The sequence below is a fragment of the Aplidium turbinatum genome, chromosome 3 (assembly GCF_918807975.1).
Source record: "Aplidium turbinatum chromosome 3, kaAplTurb1.1, whole genome shotgun sequence".
NCBI lineage: Eukaryota > Metazoa > Chordata > Ascidiacea > Aplousobranchia > Polyclinidae > Aplidium > Aplidium turbinatum.
The window spans coordinates 5,050,437-5,068,947 of NC_137474.1; the positions used below are offsets into that span (position 1 = coordinate 5,050,437).

Here is an 18,511-nt window from a genome sequence, read left to right on the forward strand (position 1 = left end):
CTTATAGTGTAAAATTCTATTGGAGAGGAATGAACTAACTTGAGGACTATCAATACAACAGAAAGAACAACTCATCTCATAGGAGAAGAATTATAGATCGACTGAGTAGTGATCCGCCTTTTTATTCTTCGACTATGCGTTATCTGTGGCTCAGTGGTTATCGGCACCGGCACCCGTGGCTCAGTGGTTATCGCCTTCGGCTCTGGTGTTGGTGGCCCTGGGTTCGATTCCAGGTCGGGTCATACCAAAGACTTTAAAAATGGTACCGATTGTGTTGTTTCTTGCATAACGCAGTGAGGATAAATCGGGTAATAATCTGGTGACATATCACCCTCTTCCAATCTGCCTTGAGCCAGCATGGAAGCAGTACGGCTCATAAAATCACATGGAACCCTGTCAAGTAACCCATGCATGTTGATGCGCAATCTGCTGCAAGCGGAGATAGTGAATGATCAACCATGCGTTATCTTGTGTTCACATCTGTTTGTTCTGTATATGATTGGGAATTGCTCCGTTGATGATTTTCTCCATAATTGAAAAAACTTCACAATGTTAATTCAATCTTTAATTAACAAACCGAGCAATATTACAACCTTGTAGATAAATGAAACAAATAGATCTGCACGAAATAACTAAAACGTACAAGACAATGCCTTTCGAGCACAGGCTGTTTTTCAGATAGATATTTTTGCATTTCGTTGATTGCCAGCTCAGTGTTTTGAAGTTTCTCCAAGCCAACAACATAACGATTTTTGAACGAGAGAATATCAAAACGTTTCCGCTCCAACAGCCGTTTAAACGTTTTTATTAGTTCAAGGTAAGACGTTGGTGTGATGTAAGTTCGCCTTCGTAAGGATTCAAAGTATCTGTGAAACACAAAATATTTCCTGAGCAAAATAGTTGACTTTGTTTACTCTTGTTTAAGGGTAAATAGTGCTCTAATGTTTACTTTGTATTGTTTTGCGAATGTCACTGCCATAAACATTAAGCAAAGCATTGCAGTGACATTGGCTTTGCGTATACCAAGTAGCCTACATCTACTGGGTTGAGAACGGTTGACTTTTACTGTTTTTGCACTTTTTCTGTAATCCGTCAGCTCTGAATCGCAGCAACTTGAGCTACAAACTTTCAAAAACGTATCGAAATCATTTGCAGTGCTTGCAGAACAACAGCTTATCAAAAAAATAACAATCCAATTATCGTAATAAGTATTATAACATTCATTACTAAATAAAATGAAATATATCTTATGCTATTACATACTGCATGTAATTATAATCACAACGATTTTACCAAGTAGAGTCTATCTAAGCATTTTATGGAAGCAGTAGTCATACAGTAGCCTTAGCCAAAGTAGTTCCCAGTCAGAATAATTTTCAATTTTAAAACTGACTGAACATTTCAGCGATAGCCTCATTACTAAGCAAATAGTCTACGGCACCACTAAAAACTATCGTTTTTGTTGTTACAAGAGTTACGAGATAGAAATTTTTAATATTAAAACGGTTTTACTGTGTTACGGTCAACCGCCTTGTGTCTTTTTCAAAAAGAAACTAAATTCCCCTTTGGATTCGCCATTGAGGTTAAACTTACTTGTCAGAGAGTGATCTGACGTCCTGATGAAATCGCTTGCACATCTGAACCGCTTCTTGGCGCATACTTTGTCCCATTTCGACGTCATCTAAGAAATGATTTGCCACCATCTCCAAAGCATCATCTGGCCAAGCCTAACATTAAAACAAGAAGAAAGACCTTTCTATCTTACGAAAGCTTTACTGCGTTTTTTAAACCTAATACGTTCGATTTTGCCAAATTCTGTCTCATAAACAGCACTGTAGCTATATCATGTACAATACCGACTTAGCTCCGATGATTAGGCTGTTAAACATCACGCTATGCATAAAGAGCGACGAGACCTACGAACAATATTTCAATTCTCGGTGTTTACAGTTGTGCATTGTACTTGGAGAATAATAATTGTACATTCAGCTGCGCCTAATCGATGGCATAATTTTCAATCTACCAACCTCCATAAAATAATTAAATCCAGTCTATGTCAAAAATTCAAAGTTTTTACATGTACGAAAAATTGTCAAAATTAAGTTTCTAAAAAATTTTTCCAGTCTGAGGACAATAAATGTTTTGACAGTTAATGAGACAATTGATCACAGAACTTGCTTACTTGAAACCAATCAATGGTGCAGCAGTTGATGAGCGAAGGAAAATTTCGAAGTCTGGTTCGGAAATCTTCTCCAATTGGACTGAAAGCTAAGACGATGTGAAGACATCTAAAAAGATACAGAAATTAAATTGTCTTTTATTGCATAACATTCTTTCTTCGTCGTATGAGGTCATTGCATAACATGTGCAGCCTACATGATTGCTTCCACTATAAAAAAAAAACAAAAAAACTAAACTCTATTGAAAATACCATTTTATAGTCATAAGATCTCACCATCATATATATCACACTTTTCCACTTAGATACAATTAAAAAAATGTATTCAACGGTTCATTTTCTATTTTTGCTGTCTCCGAATGAAGGCGTGGGTTCGAATTCCTTTTCTGACACCATGTTGTGTTGGTCTCGTATGAATGACAAAAACATCAGCCACCCCTCAAGTAGCAGGTCTTGCGTCGCCCAACAGCAGTTTGTGCACAGTGCCACATAATTACCATTACGCGGCGTCTTTGGCCTATCAGTACATTATGCGTTTACACTATAGTACACTGTTAAAGGTTAGAATTTGATTCAAAGCGTTTGGAATTGGAGACAAATTCTCACCTTTTCACTCTTTCGATGAATTGTGAATACATGTTCAAAGGGGTAATCTCAGTCTTGTCGTCTTTGTTGATCTGTGTCTCTCTTTGCATCTTGTCAATGATTTCCAAGCGCTCTTCATTTTCAAAGATGTTGGGGATGTCACCAGTGTTCAGGAGAAGGTTTAAATCTTCCAGAAATGATTCGTCCTATTACAAGAATTGTCTATGTAAAAATACTTTATACTACGAGTAAAAAAGTTTTCTGTAAAGTTCATTTGTGATAATTTTTAGCGCTAAACAACTGAACATGGATACGGAAAGATGATTTGAAGAAAAGAAACACAGATGTTAAGTAAGTTATTGTAGGCTATGAATAACATTAGAAGAACAACTCCTATTGATGGTTTCAAGTTATTGATCAATCACGAAAAACGACACGGAAGTTTCCAAGTATTATGCAATCTTTAAAACTTTGGAGAACTATTGTATGTATTAATAGAATCAACGCTTTGTTCACTGTTTCGAGATTCACTTCTAATACTCAGTCAATAGCTGTTGCCATAAAACTAAATTCTAAGGTCAATACCTTGATCTGGTAATCCCCAAAAAGAAAGACGGTTGGTTTAAGATCTTCTCCAGCACTTCTTAATATTTTCTTCAGATCGTTTCTCCATTCCACGCACGAGTATGACTTTGTAACGTTAACTTGGAAGAGATCATACGAAGCCATGAAGGCGGCGATGCGAGCGGAGGATTGTCTCCCGCTGCCTCCGATTCCTGTCAAAGACGTTTTTGTTACGTCACAGAGAGATGTTTTTCAAACATTGTTCCTAACGAAAACCTTTGTACATCCAATTTCAACAATATAAACCAAATTGCACGATGATAAGATCACTTCTACCAGCAAGAAATTAACATTCAAGCAATTCCAATGTCGCACGTAAATGATTCATCATATTAATAAAGAAAAGAATTAAGTCTTTAAACTATTTTTTGTGCACTTGCAAACTACAAGGTATTTAAGTGCTACACAATTTCTTACCGACTAAAAGTGCGTGTCCATTTGGCTGCTTCAAAATTCGACTGATTCGACTGATGTGTTCAATGGCGAATTGAAACATTACCAAGTCCATTGGAGCTTTCGTCGTTCTATTGTATTCATCCAGATAGTGGTCGATTTTGGCGCGGAGTTCTGAAAAATATAAAAACCTTTGCATTGAGAATCAGTAGATAGAAAAAACCCGTATGGTACTGACATTATTTCTTGCTAACGTTTTGCTTTCATTACACTAAGGTCCGTTGAGAAGATAGTTTAGATCCGGTACCAATGAAATTCTCGGGCCCACAAATTGAGACAGTTCTAAGAAAAATGCACTATGTCCAAAGAATATGCAGAGGTTTCTTTAAGTTTTCGGACCCCTTTGAAACGTTCCGGACCCCTTTGAAAGGTTCCGGACTACGGACCCTTGGGGTTCCGGACCCCTTGAAAAGGTTACGAGCCCTTAATATTTTAGGGGAAGGCTCTTGTTTCCTATCCATAATATATTTGGCAAAGTGTTTGTCTTAATCATCTCGGGCCAGGATTCAAAAGAACATCATGGACCCCGTTGTCAACGCTACGGATTACATTACATAACAGAGGTCTTTAACTACTACGTTTTGTTTGATGCATTTTTCAAAATTTAGCTTGAGCAAGGCTTTAAGTTTGAACTGCTGTATTTTGAAAACGGTAACTGCCAGAAAAAAATCAAAACATGAAAGTTGTTGTATATCTACTGTAATAGTCTTTTGAAATAGGTTTACAAATTTTGTATATTTTGTCTCAAAAATGCCCTAAATGACTAAAAATTTTGACAAACTACAAACTGTTATCAACACATATTGCAAACAAAGATTTTTGATCAGTATTGTTTCATGGTATAATCCAGAATGGTGAGCGGCGTTTGTTCCGTCGAGCCATGTGTTCCATCTTTATGATTTAAAGTCACTTATGCAACTTCGCACAAAATCTAAACCGTTTGTTCCTAGTTCAGGTTGAAAATTCAAATTAATTAACAACATAGAGTTCCAAACTTACCCTCCATGTCTGTGATTTCATTGTAAAGTCGATCCTCAGGACCATCTTCAACCAAAGGAGTCATGTAATCCCCGAAGAAGATAGATCTCATATGAAGATCTGAAACATCACGCCGAGTATTCTTCCCACCTACCAAGTGCTGGAATATTATGTTCATCTTCTCTTTGAAGTGCACAGTTGTGGCGATCTGAAAAATGTTTCAAATTCATGGAAATTTATTTTGGGGGTGAAATCCAAAGTGTTCCTGCGCCATTAGTTAGTTAGCATACTGGAAACAGTAAAGAAAATGCAAAGAATTTGACAACCAACTTTATCTAACATTCCTACTGCGTGGGCAATTGACTTCCACACCGTATGGCTGTTTCGCATTGGCGTAGCGTGAGTTTTTTGCGTGCTTACTTTTTCAGTAAACTTTAAGCACATGATCTACTTGTATTTAAAAAAAAAAAAAAAAAATGGCTGTGACTCAGGTGAACCGCACCCAGGGTCTTTTTAAATGCAAGTCGACACAAATTTTTAAAAAGTGAACACCCAAAGAATGGTCACGCTGCGTCATTGTTGTTTTCTTAGTCTCCCTGTCAGCAACGTTGAGATTTGTGTATCGTAGAAGTACACTAGTCTACTGAAATATTCACTTATTAGCTTTAACTGAAATGAGCAGTTCCACCCGCGTCTGTGATGTATCAACAAGCAAGAATGAATACATTTGCTTGTTTTGGCATTTTAAATTTCGATGTCCCAACAGTGTTGGTGGCCTACGCCTAGTATGGGGATCCCAAACAACATGTCAATGTATTGTACTATGATGTTTAAGAGTTTCATTGTGTCATAAGTAAAATAATAAAATAAGCAAGCTATCAGAAGAATGACTGAAAATGGAATGATTTACATTTACACGAACCTATCTTCATTTTAGGACCTGCTTTTAGACTAAAAGAATATTTTTGTGAGTAACTTACTCGGACAATACCGAAAAACTTTTCTCGGTCTGCATCGTCGATTAGTCTGTCATAGAAGACGCGGTAGACTTCATGGACCCACAGCCTGGCAATCTTCATCGCTCCAGGAATTCCTTCTGGGCATCCATCGCTTCGGAACAGCAAGATTCCCTGATGAGTAGTTTTGGTTAGAACTTTCTAAGGACCATGCTTTTAGTGAGAGATTTCACTTAACTATGTACCCTAGAAAACTCTTTATGACGTTTTTAGTAATTCAGAATGTAATGGAGAAGAAATGAATAGGACTCATCTCATAAATAGCTCTGCGAATTAACATCCAGTTTTGCAAACCAACTTCAAATTGAAAAAGGATAGTTCAAATTGTGGGGGCCCTCTATGGTAACGCACTTCAAGGACAGCTCTCTATTTTGCATCAAGCATACACTAAACATTAAACACTGTACCAATCGCGATAAAAGTGCCATCGGTAAACCAAAGCCTCTGTAAGCATGCGAAACGGCCATAACTAAGCTTTTACACTTTACAGTGTTTTATTTTCAGTCTTAGGAACCACTTTCAATCGGTATTCGCTCGCCGCGATCGTGTCGCGGTAAACGGTAAAATCCCACATTTAATCTTGTACATCTAACATGTAGCCTATGTCATGTGTAAAGCAAGATGAAATCTTTGTCTGAATCTAGCCTTATCATAACTTCAAGCCATTGTGAAACTCATTTGCTGGAAGACGCTTTCAGTTAAACTCAAGCAATTGAAATAGAAAGTGTTTAAGGTAAAGGTAGTCTCATAGCCCAGGGCTTCCCAAAGTGGGGGTCGCGACCCCTTGAGGGGTCGCGTAACGAACTTCGGGGGTCGCAGAAAGTATACAAATTTTACACAAAGCACTGCATATTAACACTTATGTGCAAGATGCTGTGAAAGTTATTAATTTCATTAAGAGTCGTGCACTCAATAGGCTACCCGTATTTTGCAAGTTTATAATATAAACTTATTAAAGTGAAATATGGAATGGGAGTTTAAAACCCTCTTTGCTGCATTGTAAACGTGGATTTCAAAACTAAATTTTACCTTCTTTTTTTTTTAAACTAAAGCTAATGCTTTAAAAAGTTATTAGTGTTAAAAAATTAAGTGATTTTTCCAACGAGAAAAAAGTTTAGACTTTTCCGCCGTTTTTGGAAAGGCTTTTCAAATCATGCTATTTGTCAGGTTTGCTTGAATAAGGGAACTAATTTAATTTCTCCTTTCAAGGAGAAAATAGTAACATTTTCGATGTAAATAAAAAGAAAGTTTTTACATTGAAATCTAAAGTTAGAGCCAGTGCCGGTCTTTGGGGTGTGCAAACCGTGCGATCGCACAGGGCCCGCAAATTAGGGGGGCCGCAATTTACTCAGAAAATGCAGTAATTTTGTCATTTTCAATGGAAAAATTCAACAAAGGAATTAGCAACAAGAAAACATAGAGACTCAACAAATTCAACCTATTTCGTCCCCTGAACAATTCGTACCCTGAAAAGATCGAGAAAAAAAACGACATAGCCGAAGTCGCTGATCGGAGTTGCCGCAAACATTTCAAAATTTCTTGATCTTTTCAGGGGACGAAATAGGTCGAAATTTGATTTTGTTATACGATTTCACGGTGCGAAATCGGGGTACGAATTTTTCAGGGGACGAAATAGGTTGCATCCAGACTCAACATAGAGACATAGCTTTGCATTGGGGCCTGCAAAACATATTTCGCACAGGGCCCGAAATACCCTAAGACCGGCACTGGTTAGAGCCTTCATCAAAAATATAAACAGCTAGAAACAAAAGATTGAAAATGCTTTATCTGCAATATTCTCATTTACTGAAAAGTTTTTATCTAACAGTGATGTGGAATCAAACGTTATTAAAGGGGTACTAAAGGAAAAACCTGACTTGGCGATTTTCCACGTTCTTTGTGTTTAACATGCTACCATAAAACGATTTTCAATAAAATTTTGCCCCATTGCGGTCTGACCACCATTGTGCGCGTGCTTTTGTCAGAGCTTTCAAAACGAGATTGAGCCTGAGCAACGAAGCGTGCGACTGTACAGTCTACGTCATAAAGGCTAGCAATCAACCGATCACGCAATAATTGTTACTGCGGGCGATTTGACTGTAGGCTATGTATGTATGTACATCAAAACAGCACATTTTAACATCAAAACAGCAGACAGTTTGCTCAAAACATCAGATGTGGTAACGTGGCTTTTGTTATTGCTGGCTTTTATGACGTATTCTCGAGCAGTGTTTGCACGTTTTGGTCATTTTGAAAAAAATGAAAATAAATGAAACACTGGACTTTGGGCCTTGCCAACGCCATTGAAAACAAATTTTTTTCGGTAATTGTTTTTGAAATGTATTCTTGAATGTTCAGTTTACTTATTTTAATGCTTAATTCCGGTTTGAAATTTTCCTTTAGTATGCCTTTAAGCCTCTGGTTGTCGACACTTGCCAAGACTGTTGAAAGAGTTTAAACAGTATTTTCTTCTAAAATTGGACAATATGAATTTAGATTGGATCCAAAACCTATTTGCAATGCAAAAACAAAGTACCGAGCACCTCTCTTTAAAATCTCAGGAAAAATTTGCAGATTTATTATTTGACTCTTGAATTTTCTAGAAAAAGTTCCACACTATTTGGCTTAGCCTAACGTTAGAGCGAAATATTCACCATTATATGGCTAAGCACTAAGCAGTAGCCTAACCGCACTTCTGCCGTTTGTCTCCACGTATATGTGCGTGTCAGTGTTTTCAACGTTGAGAAAATACTGTTCCAGCGTAAGCAACATTGAAACTGCCTTGAGACCAGCATTGACAAACATCGAGCGACTTGCTTTGTAGCAGAAAGCAGTCGCACCCATCACACTGAATAAATGTGTTTACTTTTTGGTTTTGTTTCCAGCAGGCTACAAGTAGTAAAGTAAGTTTATTGGTTTCGAGTAGCCTACGGACACGGATAGCTTGTTTTTAGTTTTCGTTTAAATTAATCCTTTCAATAAACATCACAAACGTATATTTCGCATTGTTTATCCTTTTAACCGTAAAGGGGGTCGCGAAAAATTTTAGGAGATTAAAAGGGGTCGCAATCAAAAAAGTTTGGGAAGCCCTGTCATAGCCTACTCATTTGGCTTTGGAAAATGAGAAGATACTGTTCTCATCATACTAGGCCTTTGGCACTAACGAGAGTAGGGTAGCCAGTTCTTGTCTTTCGACCACCTTTCTTTCAGTAATTATGCCCACCCAATTTAGTACACCCTGGGTATAGAGGTGAACGGTGTTAAAACTACAACACAACAAATAGCCTAACTAACGCTTACTTGGATGACTCTGGCATAATCTCGTAGGTTGAACAAGTAATGCGATTTAGTTGGTGTAGGTAGAAATTGTGATATAGCTTGAGTGTATACGTCTGTGGTTGCCCATATGACAATGCGACCAAATCGTCTCAATGCATTGTCAAATCCCCTGAATCAAACACAATGCACGAGAACTAATCAGAACATTCACTGAACAATAAACTCAAACGTAGGTTTAAAATTATGTTGAATTTAGTGCACAACCTTTAGGCCTACTGAAGATTACATGAACGACAAAATTTTTATTCAAACCTATTGCTTTTTGTCAATCATCTCGCTCTGTTCAACACAAGTATTTCTCTTTAAAATTCATCATTTTTGTACGATCTTTGATCGCATATATTCCATGAATAATTAAATAAAAGTTCGCACCTGCTCTGCTTTTACAATAGATAGGTCTTCATGAGACAAATCGTAAGAACAGATTTACAAAACAAACATATAGGTCGTATAGGCTACCGAATGTATAGATGACCACAAATTGGTATAAAAACATGATTCAGGCATTTATTATGACTAATAGGCTAACATTAGCAGAAAGTCCAAGGGGTACTTAGGCCCCGTCATAGAAACATTTTAAAGGCCCTGGATCATTTTGAGCCTTGGAATCTTTCCAGGGGGCTAAAAACGAACCAAACACTACCTGTTGTCTGAAATTGTGCTTTCAGAGGTTTCTTATTTGATGACCTCAAATCTCTGGCTACTACCGAACCCAAAGGATCTTTTCAACGGCTCTTATTACGACAAAATGACTTTATCTACATACTTATGTATTCTGCAACCGACCTGTTAAAATGCCAATCCAGCATTGGGAGGAATATTGTTTTCATTGCTTCGTCATCAAACGCATGGATACCCAGCACATTGAAGTGGCGAAGAAACCGTTCTGTAATCTCGTTTCTACCACCGCCAGGTGGCGCCATGGCACACACCATCGACATGTTGGCTAAATGCAGAACGCTGGTGTCCTGAAATTCAGCATTTAACAAATTTAGTTTAGAAATACAGCACTCATCAGAACTCAAGTACTCATCAGTACAGCTATTAGTAAATTATAAGAAACATTTAGTCAAAGTAGAGGTAAAATTATCAGCTTTAACAATAGATAATTGTCCAACATTGAATGATTTAGCGCTTTTTTTAATGTTATGTAAAACGGGTAATAATTAAACCTATCAAGTTAAATACAAGTTTTGCGTTACAATTTTGCAATACCAGCTATGGATCACAAGTTCTGGACTACTATAGGCCTGCTGCAAAACATTTATGGAAATCTGATTTTCTTGGGAGTGGCAGCGCTACGACAAATTGTTGCAAATTAAAAACTAAATATTACCTTCATGTCAAACCAGTAGCCATGATCTTTCCACTGACGAAGCAATTCGATTGCTGGTTGAGCTCCATAGCGCTCCTTAGCGGGCATGTTTAGGTCATCAACAAAAACCACCATTTGTTTGCCCGGGGTCGGGCCGTATACTCCTTTGCGACGTCTACATACACAGAGTATAGCTTTTAAAACGGCAAATTATAAAAATACCTAAAATCTTCTGTTGACGCCTAACTAGTTCAGAATGGGGTAATTTTTTGCTAAATTGAAAATTTTCAATTTATCTTGTAGGCGTAAAACAAATTTGTTAATCCTTTGTCGTACAATCGTACGATATTTTAGAATAATGTGGAAGAATCAAGAAGTGTCTTTATCAAACGGTATTTTTTTCGCAAGTTCCATTGCCATAACACTTGGGGCTAGATGATCACAAGATTTATTGTTCTTTTCATACGAAGTCTTGAGTGTGCACGAGCTGGTATTGAAGCCACATTCCAATTCACGAAATCGCTTTTCCGCCGCGCAAGCAGATAAGTGCTTACTATAACTGCTCCACTCGATTATTTTAACTCTAAAACGCGGAAAATCTATTTTTATTTTCTCGTCCTTTTTTTAAAGTTTGTTTCTTCAGTGTGAACTGGAATGCAATTTTTCACCTTATGAGTAAAACCAATACGTTGACCCCCAAAGGTGCTGAATAGATTGTAGACTACAACTTATGCTGCTGAGCGACAGAGAAGACCAGACAGAGAAGACCAGATCGACAGACTTGGCCATTGATTTACCACATTGATGTAAAACGAATGGACTTTAACAGATGGGAACCTACGCAGTGAACAACCATTCAATAACAAGTGAAAAATTCTCCCTATTAACCTCAAAGTTTAGGTTTGTGTCAGTGGTTTAAAGCCACTACAAGTAGGTTAAAGCCTATTTCTATGAAAAAATACTTTGGTTAGGTTTAAAGGCCTTAGGCTTTGTTTAGGTTTAGGCTTGAAGACCCTTTCAGTCAGAGGGTAATTATTCCCACAACCAATCCATCAAATAAGTTACCTGTCTAATTTAGAAAAAATCATTTCCTGGGTCTGGCTGGCGCTTGTTTGCGCTGAAAAGTTCACATTAACTACGGTGTAGTCTTTTTTGGGTAAATTGCGGAGATAGCCGTTGGTGATGGCCGACTTGCCGGTCCCAGTTGGACCCACAATTAGCAGCGGTTGGTTTCCCGAGATGAACTTCCGCAGAAAGTACTCTTGCCGAAAAGTGTCCACTGTTTCGATAATCACGCTATTTAGCTGAAATTCAAAAATAATCATTAAAATCTTGAATATTAGTACATGAACGTTTGTAAGTGATGCAATACATCAATATGATACGACATAATTTCAAAAAATAAATAAGATATCACTGAAAAGTATCACTTGAAAGCTATATTAACTGCGCATATTGTAACTTAGGAAAATATAGATATGTAAAAATGATCTTATAATGGCCGCTTTTCTAAGATTGAACTTTGCTTTTCAATGCCACAAGCTGCGTGTGTGAAGAATCCGAGCTGCTGCTATTGTTTATACAGCAATGTAACCAGCGTATTAGCATTGACAGAGCGAACTTAAATTAAATGCAGTGCGAAAGGCATTTTTGATACTGCAATACTAACACATTGCACCAGCATATACATAATTGCAGATACAGTTTCTGTCAGCTAATACTGGTTTTATAGTTTACTACACTGATGAAATACTTAAATGATTTTAAAGAATAAACAAGACAATTAAGTGCCAAAGTAAATAAAACTGAAGTGACACTACACGAAAGAAATTGCGGCAGAAAGAAATAAAACGGAAGAGGAAAGTTTTCATGCAGAAATCTAGGAATCTCTTGCTTTTTATTCCTAATTGTTGTATCGATGTTTCTATCCTGCTGCGTATAATTACAAACTTCATCTTACCATTAACCGAACCATATTGTGATCTCCCTGCAGCAATGCCATGGCGCCACCATGCGAGAAGAAAAATAAAAGCGTTAACCAAACAATAAAAAGTTTTGCAGTCCATGAACTTCAAGTATAAATGATTAAGAAAAAAAAAAATGGCGACAAAAAAATTTAGAGACTAATGTCTTTAGACTCTGTGTTTGGTAAGTAGGCTACTGTATAAGCTAAACTTCACAAAATGCTCATGAGTGGTAGTTTGCTTATTTTTCAACGGTTTATCGTTTAGGTAGCCTACTACTGACTTCTTCAAGATATCTATCACGTTATGGCTACTGTCAGCTATGATCAAACGGAATTAATTTATAGACTGCAAAGCTTCCTACTGTTCTTAAGCAAAATTAGTACAGTCAGAAAAATAGCTTGTAGCCGTACAAGCTAAAGTTACAGTTCTAAAGTAATTTACAACACATTACAATACAGATTTGAGTGTCGTTTGTTTTGTATGCGAAGTCACTATGATCATTTCTAATCAGCATGCAGTGAGTAATGCGACCATAAATTTTCATTGACCTTAAACGTGTGGCCTGTAAGCATTGAAGTTACAACTTGCTATAAATCAATACTGATTAAATGACACAACGCAAGATCAAAAGATTCAATTCATGGAAATGCGTTTGTGATGTATGCTATGTTAACTTAGAAGCGCGTGAACGCGGTTTCGTGGCATGCATAGCCTAAGTGTCTACGCAAAGATGTAGTTACAGAAATATAGATTTTAAAAAATTATCATACGAAAAGAAACATTTATAAACCAAGAAAAATAATAAACATCTTAGTAGATCTGTTCATCGGCAATGAAAGAATCAATGTGTCAAACGAAACAATTTCATGCAATATCTTCTTTGTAAGTTTAATCTCTTAAGAAATTGATTAAACTGTGTTGTAACACCAATGGGACAGGCAGACTTGTTGCTAGCAATCAAAGACTTGCACTTTTGATTCAATGCAAAGAGCTTAAGGTTCATGCAATCAAAACATTTATACTTGACGCTGCAAGCTATAACCAAGAATCACTATCTCTTCATGCAAATGTCTTTTAAATTGTTTCTTAAGAAACGAAAATTAATGATTTCCCTATTCAAAAATGATTATACAGGGAAATTATGTACTGAGACCAGAATATTCTTCTAACCAGTGCTGTAGGTTTGGTTAAGTCGTTCAAGTCAAACTTGGCCTTACGACTGCACAAACCAGACCAAATTTAAGGCCTGACTTATGCAGACATTGAACATGTAGGCCATCTTACTTTTCGGCTAGTTTATTCAATCAGGAAATGTCACTTTCGACCCAATTTTGATTCCAAATAATTTTTCTGATTAGGAAGTGTTTCAACGCTATACGAGGGATTACATGCAACTCTGCTTTCAACTGAAGCAAACTATCCTAGACAACCACTTAATCTGGAACATATCTTCATCCAGATCTGGTAAAAATAGCCTATGTATCCGATAAAGTGGTCTCTGGGATATTACTTCCATTCCACAGATGAATACTCAATAAGTTAGAACCAGCAAATTTGTTCTCTATGTTTGCTTAAACGATGGCTACCTGGAGATGCAATCTGATTTGTTACATTTAACTGATTTTTACGAGTGTTTCTGTTTGACTGAAATTAGAAAAGCTAAAAAGCCTCCAGCATGTAACAACTCAGGTAGTATCTCAAGATAGCCATGGCTTAACAAATTCTAACATTAAAAGAACATCACAAAACGACATGATTCCAATGTGCAATAAATCAAGTATTCTGATACATCAAACATGATCATGTGATTTATATCTGTAACATATATTGTGCTAATATTTTATGCACTGAAATGGTCAAACATTCCATCAAAGTGCTTTACCTGTTTATCCAAAGATTCCTTTGCAATACATAAAGAATCAAGAAACAGTACAGATTAACCTATTTGTATCTTGATTGAACAAAAACGGTACTTAGATTGAATCTAAATTAGCTTCAAAGACTGGAATAACGCGTTTTTGACAGCACTATTGGGAGTTAAATTCCATTTCGTCGAAAACCGTGTCAAGTGATGATAATGTTTTTCCATCTAGTTTATTTCATGAAACGTTTTGCAAAATGAATTATTGAGAAAAGGCAGCAGCATTGAACGCATGCAAAATTAGTTTACTTAACGTAGAGAGGGGCACTGTGAGCTTGGGAAACAAATTTGTTATTTTTTATATCAATTTTGGCCGAGTACCAAAGTTGTTAGAAAGTCTATAACACGCTTAGAAGGACGTTGGTTCGATACCGTTCCAGAGCACGCCATTGAGTTTTCGGCAAGACACTTAATGAAATGCTTGAAAGCTTACACGACGATTCTTCTTTTTCCGTCTTTTTGATCGAAATTTTGAAACACTGGACAAATGTGGGTGAAAGTACCCAATTGTGGTTCCATGCGTACCACAAATGGAAAAACCACCACGCCAAGTGACCTAAACTGCACTGAGAAGACCTTAAAGTCGAAACAGTTACGTACTGTCTGCAGTTACGACAAAAAATATCTCTTTTTTTTCGTCGTATCCAGGCTTACACCTGGTGGTTGAAGATTTAGATTAAGTGGACGGGAAGGCAAGGAAGCCAATCTTCGTGTCCACCTTCAGGCATACCTTTTAGTGTCCTGCCAAAGACACAGCCGCATGCTCTTGAGCGGTGTCGAACCGGCGCCCTTTCGATTGCCGTGCTAGCGCTCTCACCACTCGGCTATGCAGCCGACAATATTTCATTGATAGAAACAAAACAAGCTTCAACGGGTTAAATATATCTTATTACACATAGAAATATAGCATAATTAAAATAAACTTAAATGTTTTCGACACGTACTTGTGTCCTCATCAAGAATTACTTGAAATCTGCAATATACATAAAATGAGAATTATAATTAATTAATATTACAGATTTAAAATAATTCCTGATAAGGACACAAGTACGTGTCGAAAACATTTGAGTTTATTTTAATTATGTTATAAATCTTTGTGTAATAAAGTATAAAACCCATTGAAGTTACTTTGTTTTGTCTATCAAATATATAATTGTCGTTCCCAACCAATAACAATCTTACCTTTGTTGAATCTGACAGCTCGGGAGGTTTGGTCAGACTTGCCCATCGATTCCATGATCCATACGTTTTCTTCACGTACACGTAATCAAACACGCTTCCTTTCTTCGGGATGAGGAGATTTCTTGGAATACGAAGTTCTCGAGGACGGGGAAATCCCATTTTTATACCATCAGAATCAAACAATTCCCGAAAGAAGTCATTGAACCTGTTGTTGTCAATCTTCACATTATGACATCACAAATAAAATGACAAAGAACATACAGTTTGCCTAATTGTAAGTGACACCATGGTGACACATTTTTTTGCTGTGGTTTGTAAAGACAAGATGAAAAGATAGGGGACGTTTCATCACATTAAATATCGGACTCAAAACAGTCAGCGAAATAATCGTATAGATCTCCCTTATCTAAGACAGTCGACTAATGTCAATAGTAAAGCTTTGGTAGAGAGTTTGCTTTGTTGAACCATAGAGAAATAAAACATAGTAACTTTAGCGGGTTTAGCATACTTTATTTCACACAAAATATAACATAATTAAATAAAATAAACTCAAACGTTTTCGACACGTACGTGTGTCCTCATCAGGAATTAAATCTGCAATACATAAAATGAAAAATCGTAAGATAAATTTGACTATGCACTGTAACTGTAACGACACTCTGGACTGAAAGCACAAACTGAACAAATGATACGAGAATGATTGCGAGTAAATTATGCGGTGGGAAACAGATCACGTGAGGGGTAGACTACAGGCATTGGACAAAACAATTAGAACACACACAAAAGGAACGATGAGCCACAGGCGAATAACTGCCAAACCTAACAACTAAAAGTGCAATAAACCCAAACCAAACCTAACAACTAAAATAAACCCAAACCTAACAACTAAAAGTGCAATTAAAGAGCACATCGCCTCTTGTGAAACGTGCACTGACAATGTCTCGATCGACCAATTTAAAATCATCTCTCGAGGCAGATCTGATTTTCAGACTAAGATCATGGAAGCCTTAAGAATCAAACGTAACAATCCATCTCTCAACCGGCAGTTATTCGCCTGTGGCTCATCGTTCCTTTTGTGTGTGTTCTAATTGTTTTGTCCAATGCCTGTAGTCTACACCTCACGTGATCTGTTTCCCACCGCATAATTTACTCGCAATCATTCTCGTATCATTTGTTCAGTTTGTGCTTTCAGTCCAGAGTGTCGTTACAGTTACAGTGCATAGTCAAATTTATCTTACGATTTTTCATTTTATGTATTGCAGATTTAATTCCTGATGAGGACACACGTACGTGTCGAAAACGTTTGAGTTTATTTTATTTAATTATGTTATATTTTGTGTGAAATAAAGTATGCTAAACCCGCTAAAGTTACTATGTTTTATTTCTCTAATGTCAATAGATTGAACAATGTACTGTATAGCTTGGACTGTCGCCTGAGTTAGGCTTCTTGACAGGCGGAAAAGTAAAAGTCAACTTTAGCACAAAACTCACCGATTACTTTGAAAGTGGAACAAAAATAGAATTCTACCTTCAGCCACCGCACCAGGCTTTGTTTTCATGGTTTTCTTTTTGTACAAAGCTTTGCTGCTTGGTATATTGTGTACAACGTTTGGATCAGAATACTAATTAAAACGCACCTTTCGTGGGAAACTGCATCTATGCATGCTCCAACGGACCATACTAAGGAGAATAGAAAATGGGCGACAATCATATTTCCATTTTCTTCGATGGTCTGTAAAACAGTGAATATCAACGAATGCTGTCGTCTTTGTTACAACATAGGCTAAAGTTTAAATTTATCGGCGTGATATTCACAGAAAGGACGTATTTGCACCTTTGCAAACCACATAATGACACTCTTGTATGTGAGTTAGATAGCAAATGTATTTGTCTGAATGTACAGTAGACATATAATTTCTATGATAAATATTTTCATGATATTAATAGTTTGAGGAACATTTTTCGGCTACATCACATTTTCCTTTGAGGAAATTATTTGTCGTAGGCACTTTTTACCGCGACGGATTTCTACCTGAATAATTTTACTGAATATTATTTTTTGACTCACAGTTAATTAAACATAACTTTTTTTTTCATTCACAGTGACGTGTAAACTAACTTATCGGTTGTGAAAACACAGTGGAATATTTAGCTTGGATATCTTCAGTAGCACAATTAGGCCTAAGCCATTTTACATCAATTTAACGTCAATAGACATCAAAAGGATCAATTATGCCAAAGTGGGTACTCGCCTTCATTTGCGAAGCAGAAACCTTTCCCTCCTGCGTGTCATCTGTCGTCATTGTTGATATGCTTGCTACGTCGTCTTCATCGAATGAACTGTCCCTTCAAAACAAACAGTCCATGTTATGTCCTGATGCTACATCTCTAACTTGGAGTGACGTCATTCAATAGTTTGAACATCATTATAATGTTATGGCTTATTTATTGTCGCTCTACAACGTCTAATACCTTTAAGGACAAAGCTCTTTTTTTATATCAGATTTACGATGTCACCACATTATTACTTGGCTTGTTCTCACTGTGTTATGCAAGAAAGGACACAATCGGTACCGTTTTTAAAGTCTTCGATATGACTGGAATGACCTAACTTGGAGTCGAACCCAGACCTACCAGCACGTGAGCGGAAAGCTATAACTGCTCGGCCACTGAGCTGGTCATATTTTGAACATAACAGTGCTGTGAAGCTACCCTTCTGTACAGAAAGGCTTGTTTCGTCGTTGATTGGATTTAGGTTAATGTTGCCAATGTGTTGAAAGATAAAAGAACACCACGAAAATTAATTAAAGTTTATCAATGCAAATTTTTTTAGAACAAATGCTTGAGGTTCAACAACAAAAAGAATAAGTACCAACTACCGACTCACGGCCTAGTGGCTCAAATGCCCGCTTCTGCATCGGTGGATGTGGGTTTGATTTCTTATTGGGTCAT

General features: G+C 37.0%; 1 protein-coding gene across 1 annotated transcript in view; it reads right to left on the reverse strand.

The window, feature by feature from the left end:
- The window catches only part of LOC145766099 (dynein axonemal heavy chain 3-like), a 135,389-nt gene that overhangs the window by 25,323 nt on the left and 91,555 nt on the right, over positions 1-18,511 (reverse strand). Inside the window, exons 42-58 of the mRNA XM_082577758.1 lie at positions 17,812-17,905; positions 17,197-17,291; positions 15,560-15,764; positions 14,339-14,356; positions 12,450-12,476; positions 11,555-11,793; positions 10,511-10,664; positions 9,961-10,142; positions 9,136-9,283; positions 5,800-5,949; positions 4,841-5,027; positions 3,806-3,955; positions 3,350-3,540; positions 2,786-2,970; positions 2,183-2,288; positions 1,594-1,727; positions 644-866 (exon numbers count right to left, since the gene is read on the reverse strand). Of these exons, the coding sequence (XP_082433884.1) occupies positions 644-866; positions 1,594-1,727; positions 2,183-2,288; positions 2,786-2,970; positions 3,350-3,540; positions 3,806-3,955; positions 4,841-5,027; positions 5,800-5,949; positions 9,136-9,283; positions 9,961-10,142; positions 10,511-10,664; positions 11,555-11,793; positions 12,450-12,476; positions 14,339-14,356; positions 15,560-15,764; positions 17,197-17,291; positions 17,812-17,905 (2,488 nt within the window). The remainder of the gene's footprint in view (positions 1-643; positions 867-1,593; positions 1,728-2,182; positions 2,289-2,785; positions 2,971-3,349; positions 3,541-3,805; positions 3,956-4,840; positions 5,028-5,799; positions 5,950-9,135; positions 9,284-9,960; positions 10,143-10,510; positions 10,665-11,554; positions 11,794-12,449; positions 12,477-14,338; positions 14,357-15,559; positions 15,765-17,196; positions 17,292-17,811; positions 17,906-18,511) is intronic.